Here is a 27289-nt window from a genome sequence, read left to right on the forward strand (position 1 = left end):
TTCACCTCTCTCTACCTGTATTTTAACTATATTTAAATCCATCTATATGTCTTCTTTCTACCTATTTTCTAACAGCTGTCATCTTTCATCATTCTTCATCCTCCCTCCCTTCCCCTCTTCCTTCCTTCCTCCATTCCTACTTTCTTTCCTTCTCCACAAAAGCCCCATGCCTCATTATAGCATGGATATAACCCTAAGGTTATATAACTTATACTGAGAGACCACAAAGTCTGGCAGGTTCTTCTAAGTTGGAAAGGTTCCAAGTATGGTCCTGATAAGAGACTGTATCGGCTGTAGCAGGATTAGACTGGATAACTATAGAAATGCTCACTATTTAATCTCTGGGAGATGAAGTATTTAACCATGCCAATCTATGCAATTAATAAAAATATAAAATAGTTGGCAATCTTATGTTGCTTCTTTCCATTTTAGCAATGATAACATGCCAAAAAGTAGAGAGCACAGAAAAATAAGAATAAGATAAATTTTTAGACTATTAACAAACAATATTTTAGCTATTGTAATTATAAAGCTTACTTTACTCTTTGCCCACTAAAAAAGCTCTAAATAAACAACCAGTCAGTTAAAAGTACAAGGTAAATTTCAGCTATGGATACAAGGCTAGGCAAAATCACAAGGCTTGATGAATTTCAACCAGAAGAAATAAGAAACATTTATACTCTTAGATATTTTTACCAAATATAAGCCCAAAATCAAGCATTAGATTGAAATCAAATAAAGGATTTGAACCATATTCATATTAACTGCTTGTTATAAATGAAACCAAAAATAAAATAATTTGTAAGTAAATGTAGTGGCAGTTCAAAATTTCTCTTTGGAAACTGGATGAAAAGAACATCTAGTATAAATCCTTCATTTTGAGGGCGAGAATGCTGGCTGCAAAAAAGGGTAAGCAAGTTTTTCAAAGTCACACCTAGGGGTGGATGGCCTTTGTGTTTTCCACTACCCCTTGAGAGGATATTTGGTGGTGACTGATGATATTGTAATTCAGTTGTGATCCAGGGGGGGAAATCTTTTGACCTTTGTACTTTGTGACTGATCAAATGAATGTACTTCATTTATGATTGGAAACCAATCTCCAATTGAGAAGAGAGAGTACAATTCAGGGGTGAAGTACTTTGACCCTTGTACTTTGTGATTGACTAAATGAATGCACCTTCTTTAATAGAGAACTTTTAATCTTTGTACTTTGTGATTAAATTGAGGACTTACTAAATGATTGAGTTACACATGGTGAATGCTGTATTTTGATTTTCTGTGAATGTTTTGCTTTAATTTACTGTTGAAATAAATGGAGAATTTACTATGCATGCAATCCAAACCTTGAAAGTTGTTCACAGCAGCAATCCTCTGAAAAGCTGCTCATACTTGGCATTACAGCCTCACTGACAGCAGGGATGTCCTCATTTAACCACACAATCTGTCCTTAATTACCACTACCCCCCAGACTCAATCATAGGCCTCACTGAATAGTAGGCCCATTGTCCCTGGTTAATAACTGCCTCCAGACTCAATACAGTCACTACCCCTACCTAGCCACCACTCCCCTGACTCAATATTCTAACTTTCTCACATATGCCTCACTGCCTCACAGAAACAACAGGCATGTCCATGACCTCATGTCCCACCAAAACAGGAGGTGTGTCCAGATGATGGAATCCCAGTCTAGATAGTGCCTCTAGATAGCCACTGCCCCCAGACCCATTATGTTACTCACAAAAACAGCAAGTATGTCCATGCATTCAGTCACAACCACATCCATCTAATCTCAGACAGGAGCACACTAGCCAGTCAATCAGAAAGCAGCACCACCAGGATGCCTGAGCAGGATGGGGACCCCAAAACAAATCCCTAAGTAGGCATCTGTGCAGTAATAGCAAAAACTGTTCTTTAAGTGAACTTACAAGGTAGAGAGGCTTATTTTAATATCATTATCATACCTTAATGCCCACCCACCCCCAGTTTGGGTTTTCTGTATATATTATGGGTAATTGCATGCCAAAGTTCTACCAAGGCTGGGACTCCTCCCCTATTATGTAATCCCTTGACAAACCCTTCCTGCCTTTTTAATATTCGTAATTTCTGCTGTATAATCAACATCATTACACTATAAAATTACCTATCTTGTCTTACTAAAGTTGCTGGTTTCTCTAAGGAGTCCAGCCTGTCAGAGGGCATAACCCTCAATAAATGCCTTTGCATTGGAGATGGTCTGAGTCTGTGAATTCATTCAAGATGACCTCCACAACATACCATGAAACCACAACAATCCTACCAACCCCTCTGTTACCCTTACACATAATTTGTCCATCCAGATTTCTGATAGCACTATATCAACCTATGGATATTGAAATTATTTAAACTTCTCCTCTTCCTCTATTAACCTTCCTATCGAAGTGATAAATCATTCATCTTCCCTTTATATAGCTTGATTCTATCCTCTAACCACCATTCCTGCAGTTTTTCATTCTGACTTTAATCATTTCCCTTGTTCATTTCCCAAGGAGCCTCCCTTTGCCTCATTTTGCTAAGCATACTGGGACAGAATCTTCTACTATACAGAAACTTCCCCCACTCCTTTCTGGATGTTATGGCAAGATGCATTGCTTCTATTGTAATGTTCAAAGGCATTAATTGGTATAATGGAACCTGTACTGGCTCTAGAATGGGAGGATTTGGACCCAAACCCCATCTAGAACTTACTACTTTAGTATCCTTGGCAAGTCTCTTAACTTCCCTGGGCCTTATCTGTAAAACAAAGGGATTTGGCCTAGATGAAATGCCAGATGCCCTTCCAGTGCAAGGTCTGTTATCCTGTTCTCCCCTCCTCTTCCCTTCATTGCCATTAAACAAAAGATCTCTCAGAAGAGGATACCTTACTTTTAGATCCAAGTAATCTTCAAATGTTCACATATTACATATTGTATCTATCATCCCAAGCAGAAGCTTGACTATTTGGAGAATAGTGTAGAGTGTGTGTGTGTGGGTGGGTGGGTGTGTGGGTGTGTGTGTGTGTGAGTATGTGAATGGAGGGTTGGGGTTGGGGAGAGTGGGGACTATGACATTGACATTATATCTGAAGACTTGATTTACATCCCAGATCTTCCATTTGATAGTGACCTCAGAAAAGTCTCAGCTTTTCTCTAACTTTCCAATAACTCATCTGTACAATGGAGATGGGAGATAGCTAAAGAGATGTCCTAAATCAGGAAAACATGAAATGCTGTCATGCCTTTGATATTAACTGGCTTTATGATGCACATCAAGAAGGCTTCCCTCTAAGAATTAAATTGCTGGGAAGCTTTCAATATATACTGTTAGGAGAAGATATCCCTCAGGAAATCCTTAAATTGATAAATTTAGTTACCTTTTTTAAAAAAAAAAAACAGGGATAATAATACCTACATATCTCTCAAGATAATGCATGATTTTTTTTAAATTTCAAAGCACTATACAAATATGAACTAAGATGAATATTATTAGTTCCTGGATATTGTCTCAAAGATATAATAAGCAATGTATAATAAGTGTAAAATTCCCTATGGACTCTCTTTAGTGACCTCCAAAACCATGTCATTCATCCTCTTAAACCATTCAATTAGTTCTGTTTTTTTAGTATCAAGACTGCTTTTAGACAAGATGCCAAAAACAAAAGACTGCCTAAATTCCCTGGCCTGTTATCTTGACTAGAACGAACATCCTTCTTTATTTTTGACTTTCCTAGTACAGCCTCCTAATTGTGAATTCAATTCCCCAGAGAACACAATGCCATTCTACCTGACCCTGAAAAACTCTTCATGTAAGAGGGTGAAGATTATTGTATGAATCCCAGAGGGAGTAGGTCATATTTATCCTAATGAAGAAGACCTTTGTGCTTTGCTTTTCCTTTACCTCAAAAATTAATGAAAAAGAAATTTTGAAGTCTAGATTATTTGTTCTGCCTCTGGAAAAGAGATTTTTTAAAAAGCCAAATAGCATTACAGCTCAACTGTTTACTTTTCCTCAAGCATCGTTCATGCTATTATGAAAAGTGGAGATAACATACATTTATACTCAGTAAGCGTTCCTATAAAATAATTCAGTTGAGACAGAAAACTCAGATATAAGAACTCAGTGTTGAAATAATAATTAATATAGCAAAAGCAATTGGGAATAAAAATAAATACATATATTACATATCTATCTATCTACCTATTTCTTTATCTAGGGGAAGATAGCAAGTAATAATATTACTAGCAGGCTTTCTGCTCAGTTGGCCTTCTTGTGATGTCAAGATAACTCAGTGAAGGTGTCCAATATCTTAGGAATAAACTACCTAAAGCAAACTTATGGGAGGTCATGAATAATAGTCGTGCAGGATAAGCAGGTATGGACAGATAGTGGTCTGAATTATTTAAGGAAACATCCAAACTGATAGAGATATACATATATGTACAGAGAGAGAGACATGGTAGGTAGGTGATACAGTAGATTGAACTGTGGGCTGGGAGTCAGGAAGACAAGTTCAGACAATTACTAGCCGTTGGACCATGGGCAAGTCATTTAGTCCTGCTTGCCTCAGTTTCCTCATTGTAAAATGATCTGGAGAAGGATATGGCAAACCATTGAGGTATCTTTACCAATAAAACCCCAAATGGGTTCATGAAGAGTTGAACATGTTGGAAAATAACTGAACAAAAATAAAATGTGTGTGTGTGTGTATATGTAATGGTATGTGGATATGCATACATATATGTATATGCATGTGAGTGTGTATTAATTATATATATGTAGATGTCTGTGGTATATTCACATATATCAAGTAAAATGGCAGCTGTTCAGAAATGAATGTATAAATATATTATTATTATTATTATTATTATTATTTGCTTTTTGGAGGGCAGTTGGCATTAAGTAACTTGCCCAAGGTTACATGGCTAGCTTTTGTGTGGGTGTTAAGTGTCTGAGGCTGGAACCGAACTCAGGTCCTCCTGACTCCAGGCCGGTGCTTTACTCACTATGCCACCTAGCCACCCCCTGTATAAATATATTATTGTAGAAATGAACACATACCTGTAAACCTATCTGATTTGGAGAGTAAATATTTATTTTATATAATGTATATTTCATGAAAAGTTATCTACACAACAAGAATGAAATTCTGAAGACAAAGTCACAAAGAGAAACAAATGCTAGAATCAGGAAGAAAATGAAACATATCTAAAGGATAAATGCAGTTGCAACTGAATAGCAATTGTTAAGAATAGAATCAGAGTTAGATATGAGAAAAGGCTAATGCTGATGAGGCAAACTGAGAAAAATGAAAAAGAATTCCTTTTTTTCTTCTCCTTTTGAGGCTTACAATGACAATGTCATTTTTATTTCCCCTTCCACTGATTCTCACCCAAATATTTTCCAATTTGCTCCCATTCCAATTAATAGATTTTTCTTAGATAAGAATATTTCTTATTACTCAAAGCTACTCCATTGTGTCTTCTATCTCATTATCATTAACAGCACAAGGAAGAAAGTGGGTAGAAATAATATTTTACCCATTTGACCTGTTAACAGTTGCAGTTAATTAGCAACCACATAACCATATAAAGGCAAAATTGGATTGTAAGACTTCCATTTCTACAACTTTCAGGCATTCACAGATGGGATAAAAGCCATATTTTGTTCCCAAAATTGCCTAAAAGGTATATTTTCTTTAAAAAAAATTTCTTTTATAATCATACTCCTTCATGGGGTATCTTTTCTCCCCCTTTCAGCTTCCTATCATTTATTGTTTTCCCCTATTATAATTTCCTTCTAATTTCCTTGATGGTGGCAGCATTGTTTAGCACAACACTGGGCACATAGGAAGAGCATAATAAATGTTTCTTCACTAAATAATTTGTCATAAAATTTGAAATGCCTAACCATCCTCACTGAGTTTTTTTGAAGAGTTAAAAATATTTTTATAAGTAGCATGTCAGCACTTGAGGAAAAAAAATTAAATATGGGAGCTACAGAAGAAAAAAGTGAAAAGGAAACTAACAGATTAGCAAAGATATAAAAATTTTTTCCCAAGCCACATATTCTTTAAAAATCAGAATAGACTCATTAGAAGCCAATGACTTCATGAGGCAGCAACAATATTAAAATCTGAAGGCTAAAATTTGATGAAAATATAAGGCATTTAATAATAAGAAACAAATGACTAGATAACAGATTGAGGAGGAAAAACATTAAGAATCATTGGACTACGTGAATGCCATTACCAAAAACAAAAAAAAAGAACTCAAACAACCTATTACAAGAATTCTAGCAGAAAATTGTCCAGAAGTCTTAGAACCAGAGGGGAAAGTGAAGATAAAAAATAATACATCAGTTATCCTCTTAAAGAAAGCCCAAAGTGAAAATTCCCAGAAACATCATAGCCAAAATTGATACTTTCCAAAGCAAAGAAGAAATATTGCAAGCAGTCAGAAAGAAATGAAATACTGTGTAAGCACAGTCAAGAATACATTGAATTTAGCACAACACTCTAAAGGAATGGAAAACTTGAAATATGATACTCCAGAAGGCAAAGGACATGAGTTTACAGACTAGAATAACTTACCCAGAATTGCCCAGAAAAGTGAATATAATGCTACTGGGAGGATGGGGAGGAATGGACCTTTAATAAAATAGAGGTCTTCCAAAATTCCTGATGAAAAGACCAGAGCAGCAAAGAAACTTTGAAGTTCAAACATAGAAGTGAAGAGAAACATAAAAAAGTAAGAATAAATGAGCAAATATAAAGTACTAAACAAGGAAAGAGTTAAAATATATGTCCCCTAGGAATTCTATCATCATTAGAAGGAGTTCAATTAGATAAGGTCTTGGAGGTTCGTTTATGTCTGGATGATCTTAAGGAAAGAATGGAAAGAGAAGGGAAGGGAAATAAACAGGGGACTGATGAGAGGCAGAGAAAGGAAAGTCAGGGAAATTATCTCACATAATCATGGTGTACATGTAGACATCTATACAAATAAAGATAAAGGAGTGGGGGAAATTGACTGATACTTGAATCTTACTCTTATCTGAACAGGTTAAAAGAAGAAAAAATATGCATATACAAAAATAAACACATACAATTGGGTTCAGAAATACATTTCACTCAACAAGAAAATGGAAAGGAATGGGGAGAGGAAGGAGGATTAAAGAGAGAGTAGATTATAGAAGGGAATGGTGATGGAAAAATAAACTCTAATGATGTATAAAAATATTTATAGCTTTTTTGAGGTAACAAAGAATGGGGACTTAAGGATGTCCATAAATTGGTAAATGGGTCAACAAATCATGGAACATAAATGTCATGAAATACTATTGTGCTATTCCCTTGTCATGATTATGATCAACCACCATTCCAGAGGTTTAATGATAAATTATGCTATCCACCACCTGATAGAGAGGTGGATTCAGAATGTACAAGAAGACCAAATTTTGGAGGACGTATATAATATGGAAATGTATTTTGACTAACTATATATATTTATAAAATTGGTTTTGTGTTATTTGTGTTCTCTTTTAGGGTTGAGGAGTGGGGTGTAAAAGTGTAATGGTGGAACATGGTTGAGTAAAAAATAATACATATATTTTAAAAAATAAATTAACTTATCTCCCTAGCCTTTTCTTCATTAGGCTCTGTAATCTCAAATCATTCAAAATTTTCTATCATTTTCTTGTAATTCTCAAAACCCTTTCTATACTCTCCATATCCCTCTTCAGGGATAAAATAAGTGAATTTTGGAACATTATCACTGTACATAAAAATTTAAACTTGGCAGAAGAGGTAAATACACAGTATAATGTTTTGAAACTCTCACAAAAGTCTACTTGCTTACATAAATAGCTCCACTTAGCTATCAATATCCATTTATAACAACTATTTCAACATGGAACAAAACAAAATTAAAAAGTTGAAAGGATATTTATAAATAATACTCAGAGGACAAGTCCTCAATAGCATATCAAGAATTAAAATAAGCTGATGGGAGATTAAGGCTCAGTTTTCAACTACTTTATTTCCCTGAAAATTTCAGTCAAGTCAATAAGCGTGTTTATAGAGCAGTGATTTCTAGTCACCATGCTAACCACTGAAGGTACAAAGAGAAATGAAGAACATTCCCTGATTTCTATAGGTCTCTATACATGAGTGTATGTTAATGAGTTTTTAACTGGAACAGAGCTCACTGTTTAAAGGGAGAAACCCTTTACTTGGCATTTAACACATATTCCTTTAATTATATACATGTATTATTTTTCAAGCCTTCTGAGAACAGGTACTATGTTTTATTTCTCTGTGAATCTCTAGCTCCTCACACATTGCCCTTTACATAGCACTTCAAACATATTTGTTGTTAAGGATGATGATGTTAACCTTGCCATTGTTCATTTACTGTCTATACATATATTTTTTGCATCCTGACATCATGTTTGATGTTTTAAATGCAGCTTGTTATTCACTATGACCATTTTATCTTTCAATGCAAATTTGAGAATTTTCTTTTTCCTCAGATATGCTCCTGAGAATATTTGGTGGATTTTCATTTCTCATTATTTTTTATTTTATCTTATTTTTAAAGCAATCGGGGTTAATTAACTTGCTCAAGGTTACATGGCCAGGTGTTTCTGGGTGGGTGCTAAGTGTCTGAGCCTGGATCCGATCCCCAGGTCATCCCAACACTGGAGCCAGTGCTTTTACTCGCTGTGCTACCTGGCCACCCCAAAGAGATGAAGCTAGAATCTTTTTTTTTGGAGGGCAATTGGGGTTAAGTGACTTGCCCAAGGTCACACGGCTAGTTTTTGTGTTCAGTGTCAGAGGCCAGATTTGAACTCAGGTCCTCCCGACTCCAGGGCTAGTGCTCTATTCACTGCATCATCTAGCCACCCCTTCATTTCTCATTATTACCTCTCCAATTTATTTATTTCATATTTTAGTAAGAATTGGCTAGTGCAAAACTGAACCCTGTACAGATTATCTATGCCTGTGGCACACAGCATTAACTGTAGGGACACTTCAAAACAAGCTTTTTACTGTAACCAGGAAAAAGGGCAAACTAAGTTATAAAGATCCAACAGTCAGGTTTGTTGCAATCTGAATGAAGCACAAAGCTATATAATCAGTGTATCCCATAAAATACCTCTCTTCATGATAAATGTAATTTTCTTTTCTTGAGTCAGGTACATATGGGATTTTTCTACAAGTAAAATTATCTTTAGTAATTAATAATATTAATAAGTATTATTTTAACAGCTCTAGGAAATGTATTTAGTATTCAATTCACCTCCTTTAAAGATTTTAATCCCCCTAAAATACATTTTGGATATATATTAACAGACTCACATATGTATAGTGGTTTATCAGAAAGAAAAACAATAACTATAAAATTGAATTTGTAATTATAATGACCTTGCTTGGCCTTGGCAAAGAGATGAAAATATTTAACATTATATAAATACACATTTACAGATGCACATGTGAAAATATGTGCATATGCACAGTCAAACGCTTCACTGATGACATGATCATTCTTTCTAGTACTGATTGAACCTTCCCTCACACCCCATGACTTGTTGGAACCAGAGGGGAATTTTTAATACTCTAGGGTCCTCTTTGCCACTTTGATTAAAATGTAAGCTTCTTCAGGGCTGGACCTGTTAAACAGTTTTTGGGAGGAGGGGTATTCTCAAGATTCAGGATAGTGCTTGATGAACAATAAATGCTTAATAAGTGTTTGTTGGTTGATCATATTGTCATGGTCAGTCTACAGAAGATGTGGGGCTCAACTTTATCGAGTTACTTTGTTGCCTTCTTTCTTTTTTCAACCTACATAGTGTCGCAAGGGATCAAGGGATGGTTTGCTTGTTAGAGGAAGGATAAATTTAAGTGTTGTGTACAAGTTAGAAACATCAGAAATGTGCTAACAGATAAATTTAAAAGTCCTGTAGTAGAAAAAGAAATTGTTTTGGGTTTGTTTTTGCTTTTTGCTTTTTGGAGGGGGGAAGGCAGGGCAACTGGGGTTAAGTGGCTTGCCCAAGGTCACACCGCTTGTAAGTGTTAAGTGTCTGAGGCCAAATTTGAACTCAGGTCCTCCCAACTCCAGGGACAGTGCTCTATTCACTGTGCCACCTAGCCACAATAGGAAATATTTTAAAATATCTTAACAGTCCTATGCCAATAATAATTAGTGAGTAAGAAATAAATAACTCTCTAGGTGATATAGCAGATTGTTGAACTTGGAGTCAGGAAGAACCAAGTGTGAATAACACCTCAATCACTTCCAAGGTATGTGACCTTGGACTACATATTTAACCCTCCATCATAGTTTTTGCATCTTTAAAAGAGAGATAATAATACCACCTACACCACATGGTTACTGTGAGAATAAAGTGAGATAGTGTTGTAGAAACCATAAAGTAAATGTTAGTTACCATTATGAGAGAGGAGGCCTTTATATCCCAGTCATTAAGGTGAAACTCTAACAAAAAGTTGCATACAAGATTAGTGAAAGACTGTTGGTTTTCATAACTGGAAAATGGGGGTTGGGACCACTTGGTATAAAACTGAGGACTGTAATGATGACAGTGTTTGTGGCTTATTTCTGAATGACTATCCAGTTTCTTCGATTAACTGTAGTGACTTTCTACTGGTTTGTTGAGACCACATAGGATTAACATATTCAGCTCCTCAGGTACTCATTTATACTGGTTTTCTTGTTATCATTCGGATTTTTTTCAGATGTGTAACTTCTATCTCTCAAATTAATCTGTTAATTCAAAACAATAAGACTATGATTTTTGCTGTTGTTATTGATATTCCATTAAACACCTAGTGAAGAAATTTATAACAGGACATTTTTTTTCTGTAACTAGAATTAAAAAATATTTCAGTGACATGGTACTTAATTTATTTCCTTAATTGTCTAATTGGTTATGTTAGAGTGACTGCCCCTAAAAAGAAATAGAGTTTAGCAATCATGAGTCAATCATTTTTTATAAAGGTTGAGAATCTCCAGATTCCTATAGCATTTGATTAACTGACGCTGAATTATGGTATCCCTTGAAAACATTAAACAGTAGTTAATCTCAATAGTTCAAGAGAAAAATAGTGGAAGTAAGAATGATGGCTTCTTTGAATCTAAATTAATATGGAACAGTATTTGATCTCTATTTGGTCTTCCTTCAATACTTTGAGCAATCTAATTGGCATGGCATTCCCTCTACTGGTTCATACTGTAAGCTATCTATGCCCTCTCACCCTGTGTAATGGTAAGGGAATTTGAAAATCTTTCCTGTCCCTTAATGGGCCTCACTTGGAGCCAACAAGAGAGGTTTGCTTGGGGGAGGCTTGTTTTTCAGGAAGGCCCACACCTTTTGTTACTTTGTAATTAAGTAGTGGGTCATGAAGGTAGTGAAGTCCTCTAACCCTGGAGAAGCATATAAATATACACACACGCTAGAGTGAGGTTTTGCTTTGGGGGTCATTTATGAGAAGAGTTGTGTGATTTGGCCAGATGAGACTCTGGGCAGCTGTTGATCCTCCTGGCTTTGAAAACCCAGATATTGGTGCTTCTCTCTCTTGTAACTAACACTGTATGCATGTAATGGTCAGAGAGCTAGAAGCCCTGTCTGTTGGTCTGTTGAACTGTCATTTTCTCAGTCTATAATTTTTGTCTTGCTTGTAATTTCTGTTTGTATTTTCTGAAGTTCAGGGTACTGACTTTTTCCCCTGAACTAAATGAAATATATGTATGTATGTATGTATGTGTGTGTGTGTGTGTGTGTGTGTGTTTGATTAAAGTAAGATTGTTAACCCCTTTCGAGTTGCTTTCCTTTAGAAAAGCAAATCAAACCCGGGCTCAGACACTCAGCACCACACCCAGAAATAACTGGCCATGTAACCTTGAGCAAGTTACTTAACCCCGATTGCTTAAAAAAAAAAAAAGAAAAGAAAAGAAAAGAAAATCAAAGAACCTGTGCTAGCGGCCATCCTGGGTATGCTAGGGTGCTTTGCTGATACACCCTGGGGGATTTTTTCTCCATTTCTATAAATGCTCAAAAATGTCTCCACCAACATGTACTACCTCCATTTGGTTCTTTTAATATCTTACCAATTTCAGTGTAAAGCACATTTTGCCTACTTTTAATGTCCATTCTTCCTATGTAGCCAAACTTCATCCTTTTCCAACATACATATGCTTGATGATGCCTTTTATATCACCTATTGCACAAAAATTATTGTTGTTGTGCCAAGAAGCATTATGGCAGCCCAGTATTATAGACAATGTGCTGGCCTTGGATTCAAGGCGTTGATTCCTACCTCAAATAACTGTCAGTATGTGATTATAGGTTGGATACTTGATCTCTCAGTACAGAATGTATAATATAGATACTTCCTCATCTGCACAAAGGGGCTAATAACACCTGTATTACCTTTCTTATATAACTTTAGGAATACAATATATATATATATATATATATAAATCATTTTTAATCCTTAAAGTGACATGCACTTGTCAGTTATTATTAATGGCAACATCCTATAGCTAAACTGCATCTTTCCCTTGTCCTTAGGTAATTTAGAATTGCAATTTTTCCGAGGACTTGTAATTTCAAGATTCACAGTCATATGACATCACCAGGAGAATATACTATATTATAGAACATTAGAAATTTTTATTCCTTACCTAGCTGGACTATGAATTCTGTTGCTCATTTACAATACAAATATTTTTTTTTAAGCTGAGTATCTACACTTCACCTGATATGTATCTAAACCACTAGATCTTCCAGTTTTTGGCAGAGTACATTAAATAAAAAAAGAAAGATAAGCCTCTCTATCTGGAACTATTATATATCAAGAGGAAATTGAGAAAGGCTTTCTCAAATAGAGAACTATGAATTCTCTATTATTCCATTTCTGAGTCTTGCAACCCAAAACACAGCTGATTCATTTTGCTACCAGCATTCTTATTCTTGTTAGGTTCTTATTGACAGAAGGAGTTTAAATAATGATTTAGGATTTCTGAGTAACAGCTCCAGGATTTTTAACTTTGCCAAAACTCACACATAAATAATATGACAACTATAGTTTCAAATGAGCATCTGTGATCGACAATGGCAAAGCTGTAAAATGTTTTCTCTAAGTTTTGTTACAAATCTAAATTGCTATAAAAGCTGCCATCAAATTCTTTGTCTTGCAACTATTTTCAAGGAAAAAAATCCAGGAATTCAACTATTCAGGACAAAAGATCATTAAATAGAGGCACAGTATCATATCCTATCCTCCTTAGATCCAGTTTGCAGGAGGAATTTATTCCATTTTTGAAGATGAAGTCTGGTAAGTGGCAATTTGTTCATTCTCCAGTGGAAAGTTTTTAAAACATTTTGGGCTGGTATCCTTATTAGCAATGAAATACTTGCTGTGAGAGCTATCAGCAATATTACTTTCTACCCAGTGGGTTCATAATAGACAAAAACCTTCAGGTATATTCATAATCTATTTGAAAGACAAAAAGCCTGCAAAGACGTATCTTTAATCAAATTCCTTTCTTTGGCATAGTCTCAGAGGTAATGGTGAACCTCTTATTTGTTCCTCCCTCCAGGAGATTAAAAATGGGGTTAGAATATATAAACATCTTTGGGTATGTTTCCTTGACTGGACAATGCAAAACTGAAAACATCTGTAGACTCTATGGTATATTACATTAGCTATGTGGATGCTTTCAAAGAAGGGTTCTTGCTGTTCTCAGGATAAAGGGGGTAAGCTTGGTTATAAAAATCCAGCTGTGTATGGCTAAATACTATTAGGAATTTCTCAGGAAAAAAAAAGTGATGGTGGGCACAAGAATTCAACTGACTATCCTTTGTAATACTAGTTAGACTCTTTTCTCCAGATTGCCTCTTGCTGAGGCAATTTTCATTCCAACATAGGAAGGAGGAGGTTTTGAAACCAGATAAGGCCAAATTCAGAGAATAGTATGCTATCTAAAATGATGCACAGGCAACTGCAACCTGGGTGATGAGCTCTGAAATGTTTATTTTATTGTCAACTAAGTTTTGTTAATGCCTTTTATTTTTTATATCATAATCATTTCTTCATACAAAACCTCCCAATAGCCCCAGAGTGGAAGTCAACCTTTAAAAAATAAAAAGAAAGAAAAAAGTTAAGCAACAACTAATTAAATTACCTCATCTTACTATGGACAAACTACTTTACTGCAATCATATGCCCCCACCTCTCTGCAGAGATGTGTTTCATTATCTCTTCAGGCATAACCTAAGATCAATTATTTGTTTTGCTTAAACTTACTTGATCCCAGTCTTTTGACACAAATCCCAAAGTCCTCCCTTTATCCTACCCCATTCCCAATTCCTTGAATTATTATATTACTCTCATTTATATTCATTTTACCCTCTCCACTCCTCTTTATACCTATATGTCATTTTACTCTTTCCTTTTGCAGATGAAAAAGGAGATGCTAAATTTTCTCTTTCCTTCCCCTACCAGTTATTCTCTTAATTTCAAGGGCATTATTATGTAAAATATACCCTTTTCTAATACATGCCTTCTTTCTGCTCTTTCCACTACTAGGCTATGTTAGAATCTAATCAGCCATTGCATGGGCTTTGTGTTTCTATAATCTTCATGGGTTCTTTCTGTGACCCTCTTATTGGTTTGCTTTTATGAAAGACAAGCTCTACTCTCACTTCTACTTAGCCCATCTATTAGTTTTATTAAATATCTTCCCCTTACTTCCCTTATCCATAGCCTTTTTTTAAAGAAAGACATATAATATTTAACTTTGTGTTCAAAGATTACAAATATCATTAGTTAAATTCTAATGTAGATAGGCTTGAATAATCTCCCTGATTCTGCAACATGAGTAGCAGTAGACCAGAGGATCTGAGAAGACAGTATCAGTGAATCCAGCTATCAGGCATTGTGGTACATACAGAAGATGTCATAACAACAGAAGCAGTTCATATAGAAGGAAGTGACACATAAGCATCATTAGTACATTTGATAAATCAAGGCCAGAGATCAGGGTGCCAGGACTACCCAGAGGGAATGACAATGGTTAGGATGCATGTAGCTAAGCTAGAGTTGGCACTCAGGGGCGCAGCCTGAGCTCAAGCACAACAGCAGATACGGAGACTAAGTATAGAGATTGGGGCTGTGGTGAGAGAAATAAACAAACCAGTCAGACAGCCAGAGGCAGAAGCAAGAAATCAATCTGGGTTAGGAATTTTTTGGAGGACTGGTTTTGAGAATTCAAAACTAAATGAAAGACCAGGTGGCAACTGGATTATAGATTCAGAGACAAAAAATAGAATCTCAAATCTTAGTAAATGTGGGATAGCACAATAGAACACCTGGGGAAAGAAGGAGGGGGACTACTGTACCTCTGTTCTGGTTTGAAATAACCTTTTTGGTGTAGGCAGAAAGACTGACCTTCCCCTTCTTTGTTCCCAATCAACCAATGAGTAGAAGGAAGACAAAGCAGCAATACTTACTGATTCTGAGGGGAACCAGAAACATCCTTTTGCTCAATCATCTCTCATGGCTCAGTTGCCATTAGGTACAGAATGTCCACTGCTTGATAAACGCTGATGCCTACATACCTACCTCTACTTGAAGCATCCCAGAACACTACTCCACCCTAACCTCCCTAACCTTTGAAGTCACTGTCCTCTTGGTTTGGTGCAATATGCCCTGCCAATACTCCTCAAGAACCTCTGGGCATTCATCATCTGTCATGTTGCTTTCCCTGCCTAAGCATGGTCTGGCTTTCTAACTGCCATGATTTAAACATAAATATAAAACTCTCCTTTATGTATTACCTCCCCCAATTAGAGTCTGAGTTCCTTAAGAATAGAATCTGGTTTTATTTTCTATTCATATTCCAGCACTTAGCAAGTGTTTTGCATATAGAACTAAAGAAATACTTTTCCATTCTATAGAAGAAATACTTAATGTGAGCATTATTCAGTATATAATGTTTGATCCCTTAGAAAACCAAACAACAACTATTTTCTCCCACTGTGTATTCATTTCATCACCTCACTCCTCAATAGAAAAGACTTCCCATTGATGGAGTGACAATACTTGATAACCTGGTTTACTGTTAGGTGGCTGTAAACCAAGTGTTGTAAACAAATGGATACTGCAACTAATGGCTTAATTCAAATGACTTTTCCATAATACTCTCAAGTGTCTCACAGCTAGAGTGAGGGATGGAGAGTGAGTGGGAAGGAGATAAGCCTTTCACCTACCCTTTTATTTGACTTGATTTTAGAAAGTTCTAATTATAAGCACTTTAGGCTCTATTTCTAAGCTAAAACTTTTCCTTGGACAGGAGAAATAAGAGGAACTTAGACCTAAGTAAATGAAAGCTTCAGGGCCAAAATGTGAACATCAATAGAGTATTTATGGGTGTAGTTGAAACCAGTTAACAGAGACAGTGTTAATGGAGAAAATCTAGTTAAACATTTCTGTTTAGGAGAACATTTCATTTTGCCCTATGGATGTAATACAGAGCAATTCAACTTAATGGGGACTTAATAATGGGAGCATTCTCTCTTCCACAAGGGAGACTTTTAAAAGAAAACTGCAGTTTTTGATTCAAATAGTTTATGTAACAACAAAGCACTAATCCTTAATGAAATGTATACATATACATACACATACACACAAATGCAGCTCTGTACCTCTTTTATTTAAAATTAAATTAATTCAATAAATTGCTAGTCTTCACACATACTATACCTTACCCCTGATTCTGATTAGATTAGTAAATATCATAATTATGGTCTCAGTTCTCTCTCATCTTTATTAATAGTTATCAAGCACCATGATTTTCAAAATTTATAATTCAGTTCCATTTGAAAATCATATGAATGGCATAATACATACATATGTACACATATGTATATGTGTAGGTATATATTCATAGTCATATTCCTAAAATATAGCCCTAAAATTACTGGGAAGGACCATTCTCTCTCTAACAAGGGGGTCAAGGCTGATGAAAATTCTCCTCCTCATTCAAATGTAATGACCGAGAAAATAAGTTTCTGATACTTTAATATATATCTATATCTCTACATCTGTCTATATAGATATATATGAAGATATGATTTCTATATATACATATAACACATATGACAAAGGACCCTTTGGGGATCATTTGAAGCAAAGAAGGGATAGACAAAGTTACAAAGGACTAAAGAATAAAATTTCCTTCCCTCATAACAATAGCAACCCATTTTTTAAAGCTATGTTCCTTTTCGCAAAAAGAGTGCCTTTGTCTCCTTGGCATGTGAATATTTCTGTTAATTGCTGCTTAACTAAGTTACTGTTATTTTACTCCTAAAATTCTACCTCCTAAGTTAATTCCTCTATCTCTTTAATCATTTTTTGTCATTTCTCTGTAAATGGCCTCTAATTTATCTTAAGAATTTTGGTGCTAAGGTGGCTTAAAATGAATGTAATATTTCAGATACAGGCTCAGTAGACTCATGGAAAAAGGTAATGATTCCCTTCTCCTGGATTATTTCTACCAACACTTATTAGTATGAAATTTTCTAAGCATATTCTCAATAATCATTCCATTTCCTCATTTTTCTGACCTCTCTAGATTCATATCTGTTTTATTCCCTTCTACTCTGGGGTTTATAAACATCACTTCCTCCCTCTCCTCAAATGTAGCAGTGTCTGCAAATCTCATTAAAAGGCTGATTACAGTCCATCCCAGATCATTAATAAAGATGCAAGAAAGAGCCATTGTTAAATAAAGCAACTACTTAAAACTGCAGTACAGGGAGCTTATACAGTCATTTAAAGATGACCCCAAACCAGACTTAAAACTATTACTTGGTAGTCAAATAAATCTTGGCTTCTAGATCATTCTCAATTGTTTTAGGTCTACTTTGAAAGTAATATTTTTACTATTCTAAGACTAAAGTGCCAAGTGATGATCTTAAATGATCATTTATTTTTGTTCAGTATTAAAACACTTAATATTTTCAGTTGTTAGAAAAATTATTTTCTCCAGAAATTGTGAAGTAGAAAATAAAGAATATAATTCAAAGGATTTTGATACTTACCATTTAGCCATTTAGAGTTGTATTGTGCAGTGCGTAGAGGAGGGAGGATCCCAAGGCTTCGATAAATGGCAGGATCTCTTCCTGGGAAATCCATAGCTGTGGCAGCATATAATTCCCCACCAGAAGTAAGCAGGGCTGTGGAATTATGTTGGGGACTATAGGGACACCGAGCCATGCCACTGATCTGATCATGTATCTCAGTCAGGTTACTCAACTACAGATGAGAAGAGAAAGCAATAAATAATTCCTCAGGGCAGAAATACTTTGATAAGTATTCATACATTATCAATGAATCATAGACCAACAAATCAAAGACCTTCCCCTGGTGCTGTCAGTAGCTCAGAATGACCAACATTACAGTTTTCTGTCATTCCTATTTCCATTCCAGTATATCCTTATTGATATCTTCTATCAAATTTCTACTATAGAAGTCATGATTGACAATAAGCGTAGCTTTACACCAACCATGCATCTGTTCGTGGCCCCTTTTTGTTACTAGTAATTTTTATTCTTCCTAGATCATGAAGTCCCAAATTTTCTAGCCATAAATTTTCAGTAGCAGATTATCAAAAATAAAGAGGAATTTTTTTTGGGGGGGGGGGAAGTAAAAGGAAACAGTTTAGAAACATTGGCACTACATGATTTCCCAAATTTAATTCAAGATTATAGTATATTTATTTGAATTTTTCTATCTATACATCTATGTTATACATGTTAGAACAAAGGACTATACTTCTAGATTCATTTTACCATGTTGATAATATGTATTTTCACTCACTTCATTTTTCTAGTATTTATGTAGAGATCAATCTCTTTCATATTACTGGAGATTTGGCTGAGGAAGCTTTGCAAAGATCTGAGGATTCACATAATAAAAATCTTGTGTAAACAGAAACATTTGGAAACTCATCATCAACAGGTAAATTTTTCTTTTTTGTTTGTATTCCAGACAAAACATCTTTTAAGACTGTGACACACAACTTAGTTAAGCATTTTCCTCATTTTATATTGTGCTATATACCAGTATTCTGTGAATACCTGAACAAACATATTTCCTTATTTGTACTATCGTGTTTCCCCGATAATAAGACCTATCCCGAAAATAAGCCCTCTCCTTACTGTGTAAGATTCCTCTAAAATAAGCCCTCCCCCGAAAATAAGCCCTATTGAGATTGCTACTGTAGTGAAGGTGATCCCCTGCACTACAAGCTACATTACGGTACCCCCTCCATTCAGCGCTGCCGCAGTCCGCCCCTCATCCTGTTCTTTATTGAATTCATTATGGAATAAAGGTACATTTTTTTGTTCACATTTACCTGTTTATTAAAATTGCTGTCAATGTTCATTAAAATAAGCCCTCCCCTGAAAATAAGCCCTCTGGTGTTTTTCTGTCCAAAAAATTTAATAAGACAGTGTCTTATTATCGGGAAAACACAGTATCATAATAGTGTATCATTTTTTCTAGATATGGTAGACATTTCTTTGAGGAGAAACTTTAAGGCTGTATTTTTTCTAGCAAGTAAGATAAATTTATAAAAATGTTTTATTACAAATAGCATTATGATCAACACAACTAAACTTATTAAACATTTCCATGAAAATTTATTTCATTGCAAATAGCTTTTCAATCAACTTGTATTAATCTCCATTAAGATTGTTTTTCAATTCATTCACACTCATCTTTATTTGTTCACACTCATAGTTACTGAAATTCTTCTTATTCTGCTTTTTTTCACTTTGTATTTTTTCATATATATCTACACATTTTTGAGGATATCTCCTATCAACTCATCCTAATTGTATCTTAGTATTCATTATCTGATGTACACACCAAAATTTAACTACACCTTACTTTTGTATATTTAAGCGTTTTTTTTTTTTAAGATTTCACTATGGTATGATTAAAATTTTTGTACAAATAGTCCTTTTTTGTTGTTATTTTTGAGAACATTTTTCATGACATGTTCATAATAATGGAAGTATTTTGTGAAATGATATGGTTAAGTGAAATACATTTTAAATGAATAAATAATAGAAAAGAAGAATCTGATATTCTCTATACTTCTCAGTTTCCAAAATTATGTCCTAATCTAGAAAATCTATTATAAAAATTGATAATTGCTTCTTATTTTCATCAATGAAAACTTCAATGCATAAATAGATCACCCTAATAAATACTTTTTTACAGATACGTAAGGAAACAGATGCTTTAGTGCCTGTTAGTGTCTTGCAGATTAATGGTTTGGGGTAACTTAATTTTTTGAAGTACCATATGTTTACTTTTTTGTGCCTTTGCAATCTTCCTTTCTCTTGGATATCTTGAAAATCAATCCTGAAGTTGTTGAAAACTGTATTGCCTGCAGCACTTCCTTATCTATGTTTCTCCCAGGATCAGCTGCTCTTCTTAATTCTATCCTTTTAATGGCCACTTCCTCACATAGCTTCTTTAGGCACTGGTAGAGTCAGGGAGTACAAAAGATTGGTTCTAATATTATCACTGATGAAGATATATCCTTATAGATATGATAATAGGGCTAATCCACTGTGCTTCATGGGTAGCTAGGTTCCACAGTAGATAGAGCACCAAGCCAGGAGTCAGGAAGACTCATTTTCCTGAATTTAAATCTGGCTTCAGACACTTAGCTATGTAACCCTGGGCAAGTCACTTATCCCTGTTTGCTCCAGTTTCGTCATTCGTAAAATGAATTGGAGAAGAAAAAGGAAAGCCACTCAAGTATTTTTGCCAAGAAAACTCTGAATGTGGTCAACAAAGAGTTGGACACAACTGAAACAATTGAACAACAACAAAAAATCACCCTTCTTCCAGTTTCAACTACAAATCTTTGGGTGATTTGACTTAGGTCCATCTCGTGAAAAGCTTTTTGGAAAACTCTTCTCCTCAACTGATTTTTTAAAGTCAAAATTAGCCTTCTACAATGCTTTACAAATTTGCTTGTATGTACTAAACTAAAGTCACCCTTGCCTTCCGTATATTCACTTAGCAAGGAATCCTCTGAAGAAGCATACATTAAAATAGGGAAATGTGTTATATTACATTGCACATACATAATTAATATACAGTTGTTATAATTTTATTTCTCTCTGATAAACTGCTTGCTTGTTTTAAAGACCAAAAAAAGTCATATAAATAATCATTGCATAGTTTTGTTAAAAGAATCCAACATATTGAGATTTTTTACAAATTCAGTCAAATTACCTATGCATTTTCTTTGGTCCATGCTAAAATGTATATGTTCAGGAAAATTTAGTTCTTTGGCTTCAACATATATACTAGGTTTTCTCAAACTTTGGGCATAGATCTCCTAAGAGAATACAAAGTTACTGAAAGGGGCCTAAGGGGTCTAAGAATCTACTTGCATAGCAAGTCAATTTTGTCATTTTTTTTTTTTACTTTTCCCTAAAGATATTAATAATGCAAATACTGTCACATGGAGAAGTGTTGTGTAATTTTTTTATACTAAAAAGTATCACCATATTTTAAATGGTTTGAAACCCCGATATAAAACAATGATTCCTTTTCATATATGTTAACTTTTCAATTTTACATATTATAAATTCATTTTTCTTTGTTTATAGCGATGATTTTGTAGAAAAGCAAGATGAGTACATACTGTTCGATTGGTGCAAATGGGTGTAAAAGCATTGGTTCCACAAGTGAACAGCCGGTCACCCCCCACCAGAAGTACACGGATATAATTTTGACATTCATCCTGAAAAAATTCAAATTAGACAAAATGTTACAAATACCAAAGGAAAATAACATTGAATGTTTTACATGTTTTCTCTGGTTTATAAATTAAAATCAGTTTTGTTATTGAAAAACTTATTTGTTTTTATGGGGGTGTATATATATATGTGATATATATGTACTATGATAACATAATATTATATTTGCATATATATGTATGTATATACACATACATATACATACATATTTACTTCTGAGGAAGAGACAGAAAATTAGAATCCAGAGTAATGGGGGCAGCATGGTATACTGGAAAACCCCCCCAAAAATCTATAAAGTCTAGATTCAAAGGTGTTGGGTTCAAATCCCAAGTGATCAACTGACTACTTGTGTGATCTACAGCAAGGCATTAACTTCCCTGGATCACTACCACATTTAAAAAAAAATGCATTATTAAGAAATGTGTCCTTTCTTTTTATTTAGCCTAAGAAAAAAACAAACCTAGTACATAGTTTTGTGAGTAATGAAGTATTGGGAAATATTCCCTGATGACTATTAAATGTAATTTATTTCAAGTGAATGGGCAGGTTTGAATGGAGAACTTTTGCATATGAAGTATAATATAGGTGTACACAAGTTCTAGCATTTCATAGGCATGCAACTGCAAAGGCCTTTTGCTGGTTTTTGTTCTTCTTGCCTTTTGCAGCACTTGACACTACTAAACACACTCTTCCCCTAGGTAATAATTCCACAAGACCACTGTCTCTTGATCTTGATTTCTCCTCAATATCCTTTTCTAGTTTATCATCCATGTTCAGATACTTAAATGTAGGTATAAGTAGTCATTCAACGACCATTTCCTAAGCACTTGCTATGTACCAAGAACTATGGTAAGCACTGAGATACCAAGAAATACAAATATAATGCCTAACCTAGAGATATTCATATTCTAATGGAGTTTGCAAATAACTAGGTACATACAACAAATATGCAGAGTAAATGGAAGGTAATTTCAGAAGGGAGGACATGTAGAACAATACTAATATATCCTGCAGAAGGTAATATCTTAACTGAGTCTTGAAAGTAGCCAGGGAAAATAACAGATGGATGTGAGTAAGGAGATTATTCCAGAAATAGGGAATAGTCATTACTAAGGTAGCATGTATATCCCAAGACTGTCCTGAGTCTTCTTTCTATATACAACCTATCTTAAAGATTCTTAGTTCAGATAGGTATAATAATCATCTTTACATGACTCCCATGTTTAATATCTGAACTTGATCTCCATTTTTTAATCACCCACTGCCTAGAGGACATACTGAACTGAATATCCTCTAGATATATGAAATTCAGCATATCAAGATATCTCATTATTTTTTCTTTAAAATTCATCCTTCCTAACTCCTATTTTTCTATTCAGGGGACTATCCTGCTCCTAGACACACAGGTTCATAATCTCAGAATTATTACTCTGCCTCAACACAAAGCCAATCAGTTGCCAAGTCTTATCAATTGTACCTCCACTAAGTCTCTCATATCTGTCTCCTTCATACAACTGCCACCCTAGTTCAGGTTTTCATCACCTCTTATCCAGAATACGACAGCACAGTCATAATTGATCTTCTTGCCTTAGGACACTCTCCTCCATAATCTTTCATATCATTGGCACATTGCTATTGCCTAAAGCACAAGTATAACTATGCCCAGTAAGTTTCTTATTGACCCTAGAACAAAATATAAACAACTCTTCTTATCATCTAAAGCTATTCACAATCTAGGATCAATGTTTCTAGGCTTCTAGTGCATTGCTTCCCCTTCCAAACAATCTGTGACCAAGCTAAACTGGCCTGATAACTAACCCTCTAGTTCCTCATCCACAACATTCCATCTTTCATTTCTGTGTTTTTATAAGTGTTGATCCTCATGCCGGCAATGCACTTTATTGTTACTTCTGCCTCTTACAAACTACAACATCGTCTACAATGCAACTCAAAAGCTACCTCTTTTATGAAGTTCCATAAGTCCTTCTAGATGCTATTACTACCTCCAAAAATTGCTTCATATTTCCTTTACATACATATTTCATGAACTTACATGTGTACATATTATTTCACCAAAATCATATAAGTCCCTTGAAGCAGGAGTTTTGTTTTTCTCTTTGTTTCCCTAGCACCTAGAAAGGTGTTTGATAAAATGTGCTTTCTGGTTGATTTCTTGAATAATATCTTTTTGGTTCATTGACTGACACAAAATGGCAAACACAGAGTCTCAGAAATATTTATTATTAAGCATCATAGCAACACATAATTTTGCTGCTTCCTGTGGCTATTGGAGTTGGGTTATTACTTCTCCAGGCCCCAAAACAAAAACAAAACAAAATGCAAAAACCCCATCTCATATACTTGTCCTATATTGCAGAGCCAAACAGGATACAATACTACTGGTATGAATAAAACAAAAAGCCCCAACAACTCTCCAGAAATGTCTTTGCAATACACAATATTATAATGGTTTGAATAAAACACTTTCACAAAACATTTCAAGTGAATCTGATGCAATGATTCTTTTGACCAAATGCAGAATTTTCCCCTCAACAAAAATGTTTGTTTCCTACAAGACAGTATCTACCTCTGATTTTATAGCTGAAAGACTTGCTTTAGGCATATATAGCATATCAAACTATTCCTTCTATTGCAGTATGGATAGATAAAAATAGATGGGCTATACACTGGGGAGTTTAGGTTTGATATGCAGAAAACTATATTGTCCCATAAATGGGGAGGACTAATACTGGGATAACAAAGAGAAGAAAAGCAGAAAAATTGTGGAATGCATATGTGTGTGTGTGTATTTTTTAAAGGATATTGTATCACAAGCTATGGACAAAAATTGCTAAAGAAGAAATGAAAACTATGAACAACCATATAAAAAATGCTCCAGATTACTAGTAAAAGTAACAACAATTAAAACAACTCTGAGGTTTTATTTCACATCCATTAAAGAAGCAAAGATGATAAAAGCAAAAAATAGTAAAGGGCAGATGGGCTAAAGAAGATATACATAGTAATATACAGCTAGGAGAGCTGTGAAATGAAACGACACAACTATTCTGCAAGACTGCTTGAAATTGTGACTGTCCATACCCTTGAATCAATTCTACCTCTGAATAATTTCTTGAAATCTCTTTCTTCCTTTCCATTCCTTCTGTTACCATTATGGTCAAAGACCTTAACATCTCTTGACTGGAATTTAGTAGGTTTTTCTTACCACTTTTCTTAATCTTCATTCTCACCCCTCTGAGCTATCCTACACACTGTCAGATAAAGCACCTTATTATACAAGTTTGATTATATTGATCCTCTGTTAAAAAAAAAAAACTAATAAAGAAAAGAGAAAAAAAAACATTCATGACTCCTTCTTGCTTAATTATTGAGATCCAAAACCTTTATTCTGGCCTTAAAGCTAGTCCACAACCTCACCCAACCTACTTTTCCAGTTGGATTGCACACCATTATCTTTCTTACATGTTTTCTTACAAGCCAAACAGTAGTAAGCAATATTCTAAACATAAAACCCACACTTACCTCCATCCATTCCATTAACTATGCCATGATAATGACCTGGAATGTTCACTCCCTCATTACTACAAACTGAATTCAACCCATTCTTCATGACCTTCTTCAAAGGCAACCTCCTCCATAAGTCCTCTTAGGAACTTGTCATGTTCTGTTTTGTATCATATCTATATTTTCAAAATCTTCAGAACCTTTCCTGCTGCTCGTTGTGGGCAGGACTATTCCTTATTTTTTATTGTATCGCTTTTACAACCGATTATGTATATTTTAAAGATTAAATCCTTGTTTATTGATTTTACCTGTTTAATATACTAGTATCACTTTTTTCTTTTTTTTGCTTTTTGGAGAGCAATTGGGGTTAAGTGACTCACCTAAAATCACAGAGCTAGTTTTTTTGTGTTAAGTATCTGAGGCCAGAATTGAACTAAGGTCCTCCTGACTTCAGGGCCGGCTCTCTAACTCACTGCACCACCTAGCTGCCCATTAGTATCACTTTTATTGTTTAAAGCATCACTCAAATGTTATCTCATCTATCCATAAATTTCTATTTTTCTGCTATATAATTTTCCTTCTCAATTTTAATAATCCCCTTGAAAATGTTATGGAAAATTTTTAATAAATTTTAATTTCCCAATAAATCTCAGGACAATTTTATACACACTAAGTTGACTTTTAACCATATGAGTTTGATTGTTGATAATGGGAGCTATTTATCTAAATTTCTACATACAACTTGATGTTAAAACATATTATCCAGATTCTGCAGGAATACCAACTTGTCTTTCACTACATAGAAATTTTTATGTGAATAAAGACAGCTAAAAAGGAGTTGCTGAGTCAATCGAAGTGATATTTGAAATATGTACTACTTTGCTGCTAATGTCCACTTGGTCAAAAGGACATAATATCAGGTCTATTTAATAAATGAAAAATGTTTTAAGGTTATGATTTCCTAATTTGTTAACAGGTTTTGTCTTACAGAATGTTTCATCATCAGAGACTAGTCTTATTGTTAGAAGTGAACTTCTTGGTCACCTAGTTTTCCAATTGCATGGATGAGGACAATGAGGCCCACAGAAGTGATGTAACTTGCCCATCATCTTCACAAAGAAATTTGGTGGCAAATCCAGCAAATAAATCTAGTTCCTCTGATTCCAAATCCAGCATTTTTCCCACTATACCATACTACTTTAAACTGATTTGTTCTGCCTGATCAAAGACTCAAGATTCACTATATATGGGTCAAAGAGCTATAGTGTTTGGAAAACTTGGAGAATTCCCTCTGGCATTTTTATCATTTCTAAAATAATAAGGTTGGTGGAGATGAATTCTAAGGATCCTAATGGACCTAACATGTTCTTTGCACACTTATGCTTAGAAGTCTGTTTTCCAAATTTGGGGGAACCCCTTGCTCCCTCTCACATCTCCATCATCTTTAAAATAGAATGAATGGCAATGACTTTTAAGGATCCTGATGGATCTCATATGTTCTATGCATACTTTTACTTATGGTCTATGTTCTGAAGTTGTTTTGGAGAAGGGAGATTGGTGAAAAGACCTTTGTAGGTAGCCTACTTAGACACTGAATAAATTATTTAAATTAGATACTATGCACACTTTTTTTCTAGCCTTAAAATAATTAAATTTTAAAGTACATTTATAGTATATCTAAAGTTGTCATTGTGCAATATATGTTATATGTATGTATGTATGTATGTGAAACTTGCTTCTCGACAAGTAAATGAGCTTTGAGAACATGACCTTTTCTGGCTTGCCTGTCTCCCTGCCATAGGCCATATTCTACTGTTTCTTCATGGAGAAAAAAAGAAAGAAAGAAAGAAAGAAAGAAAGAAAGAAAGAAAGAAAGAAA

The 27289-nt window shown here is 34.7% G+C and overlaps 1 protein-coding gene across 2 annotated transcripts in view; it reads right to left on the reverse strand.

The window, feature by feature from the left end:
* Positions 1 to 27289, reverse strand: part of SEMA5A (semaphorin 5A) — a 679502-nt gene that overhangs the window by 277519 nt on the left and 374694 nt on the right. For both annotated transcript variants that reach the window (XM_069077034.1, XM_069077023.1), the window contains 2 exons: positions 21771 to 21869; positions 18139 to 18352 (listed from right to left, as the gene is read on the reverse strand). In XM_069077034.1, coding sequence (XP_068933135.1) covers positions 18139 to 18352; positions 21771 to 21869 — 313 coding nt within the window. The remainder of the gene's footprint in view (positions 1 to 18138; positions 18353 to 21770; positions 21870 to 27289) is intronic.

Source organism: Petaurus breviceps, unplaced genomic scaffold, assembly GCF_028583685.1.
Source record: "Petaurus breviceps papuanus isolate PSGF00001 unplaced genomic scaffold, PetGlider_PUasm1.0 151, whole genome shotgun sequence".
Lineage (NCBI taxonomy): Eukaryota > Metazoa > Chordata > Mammalia > Diprotodontia > Petauridae > Petaurus > Petaurus breviceps.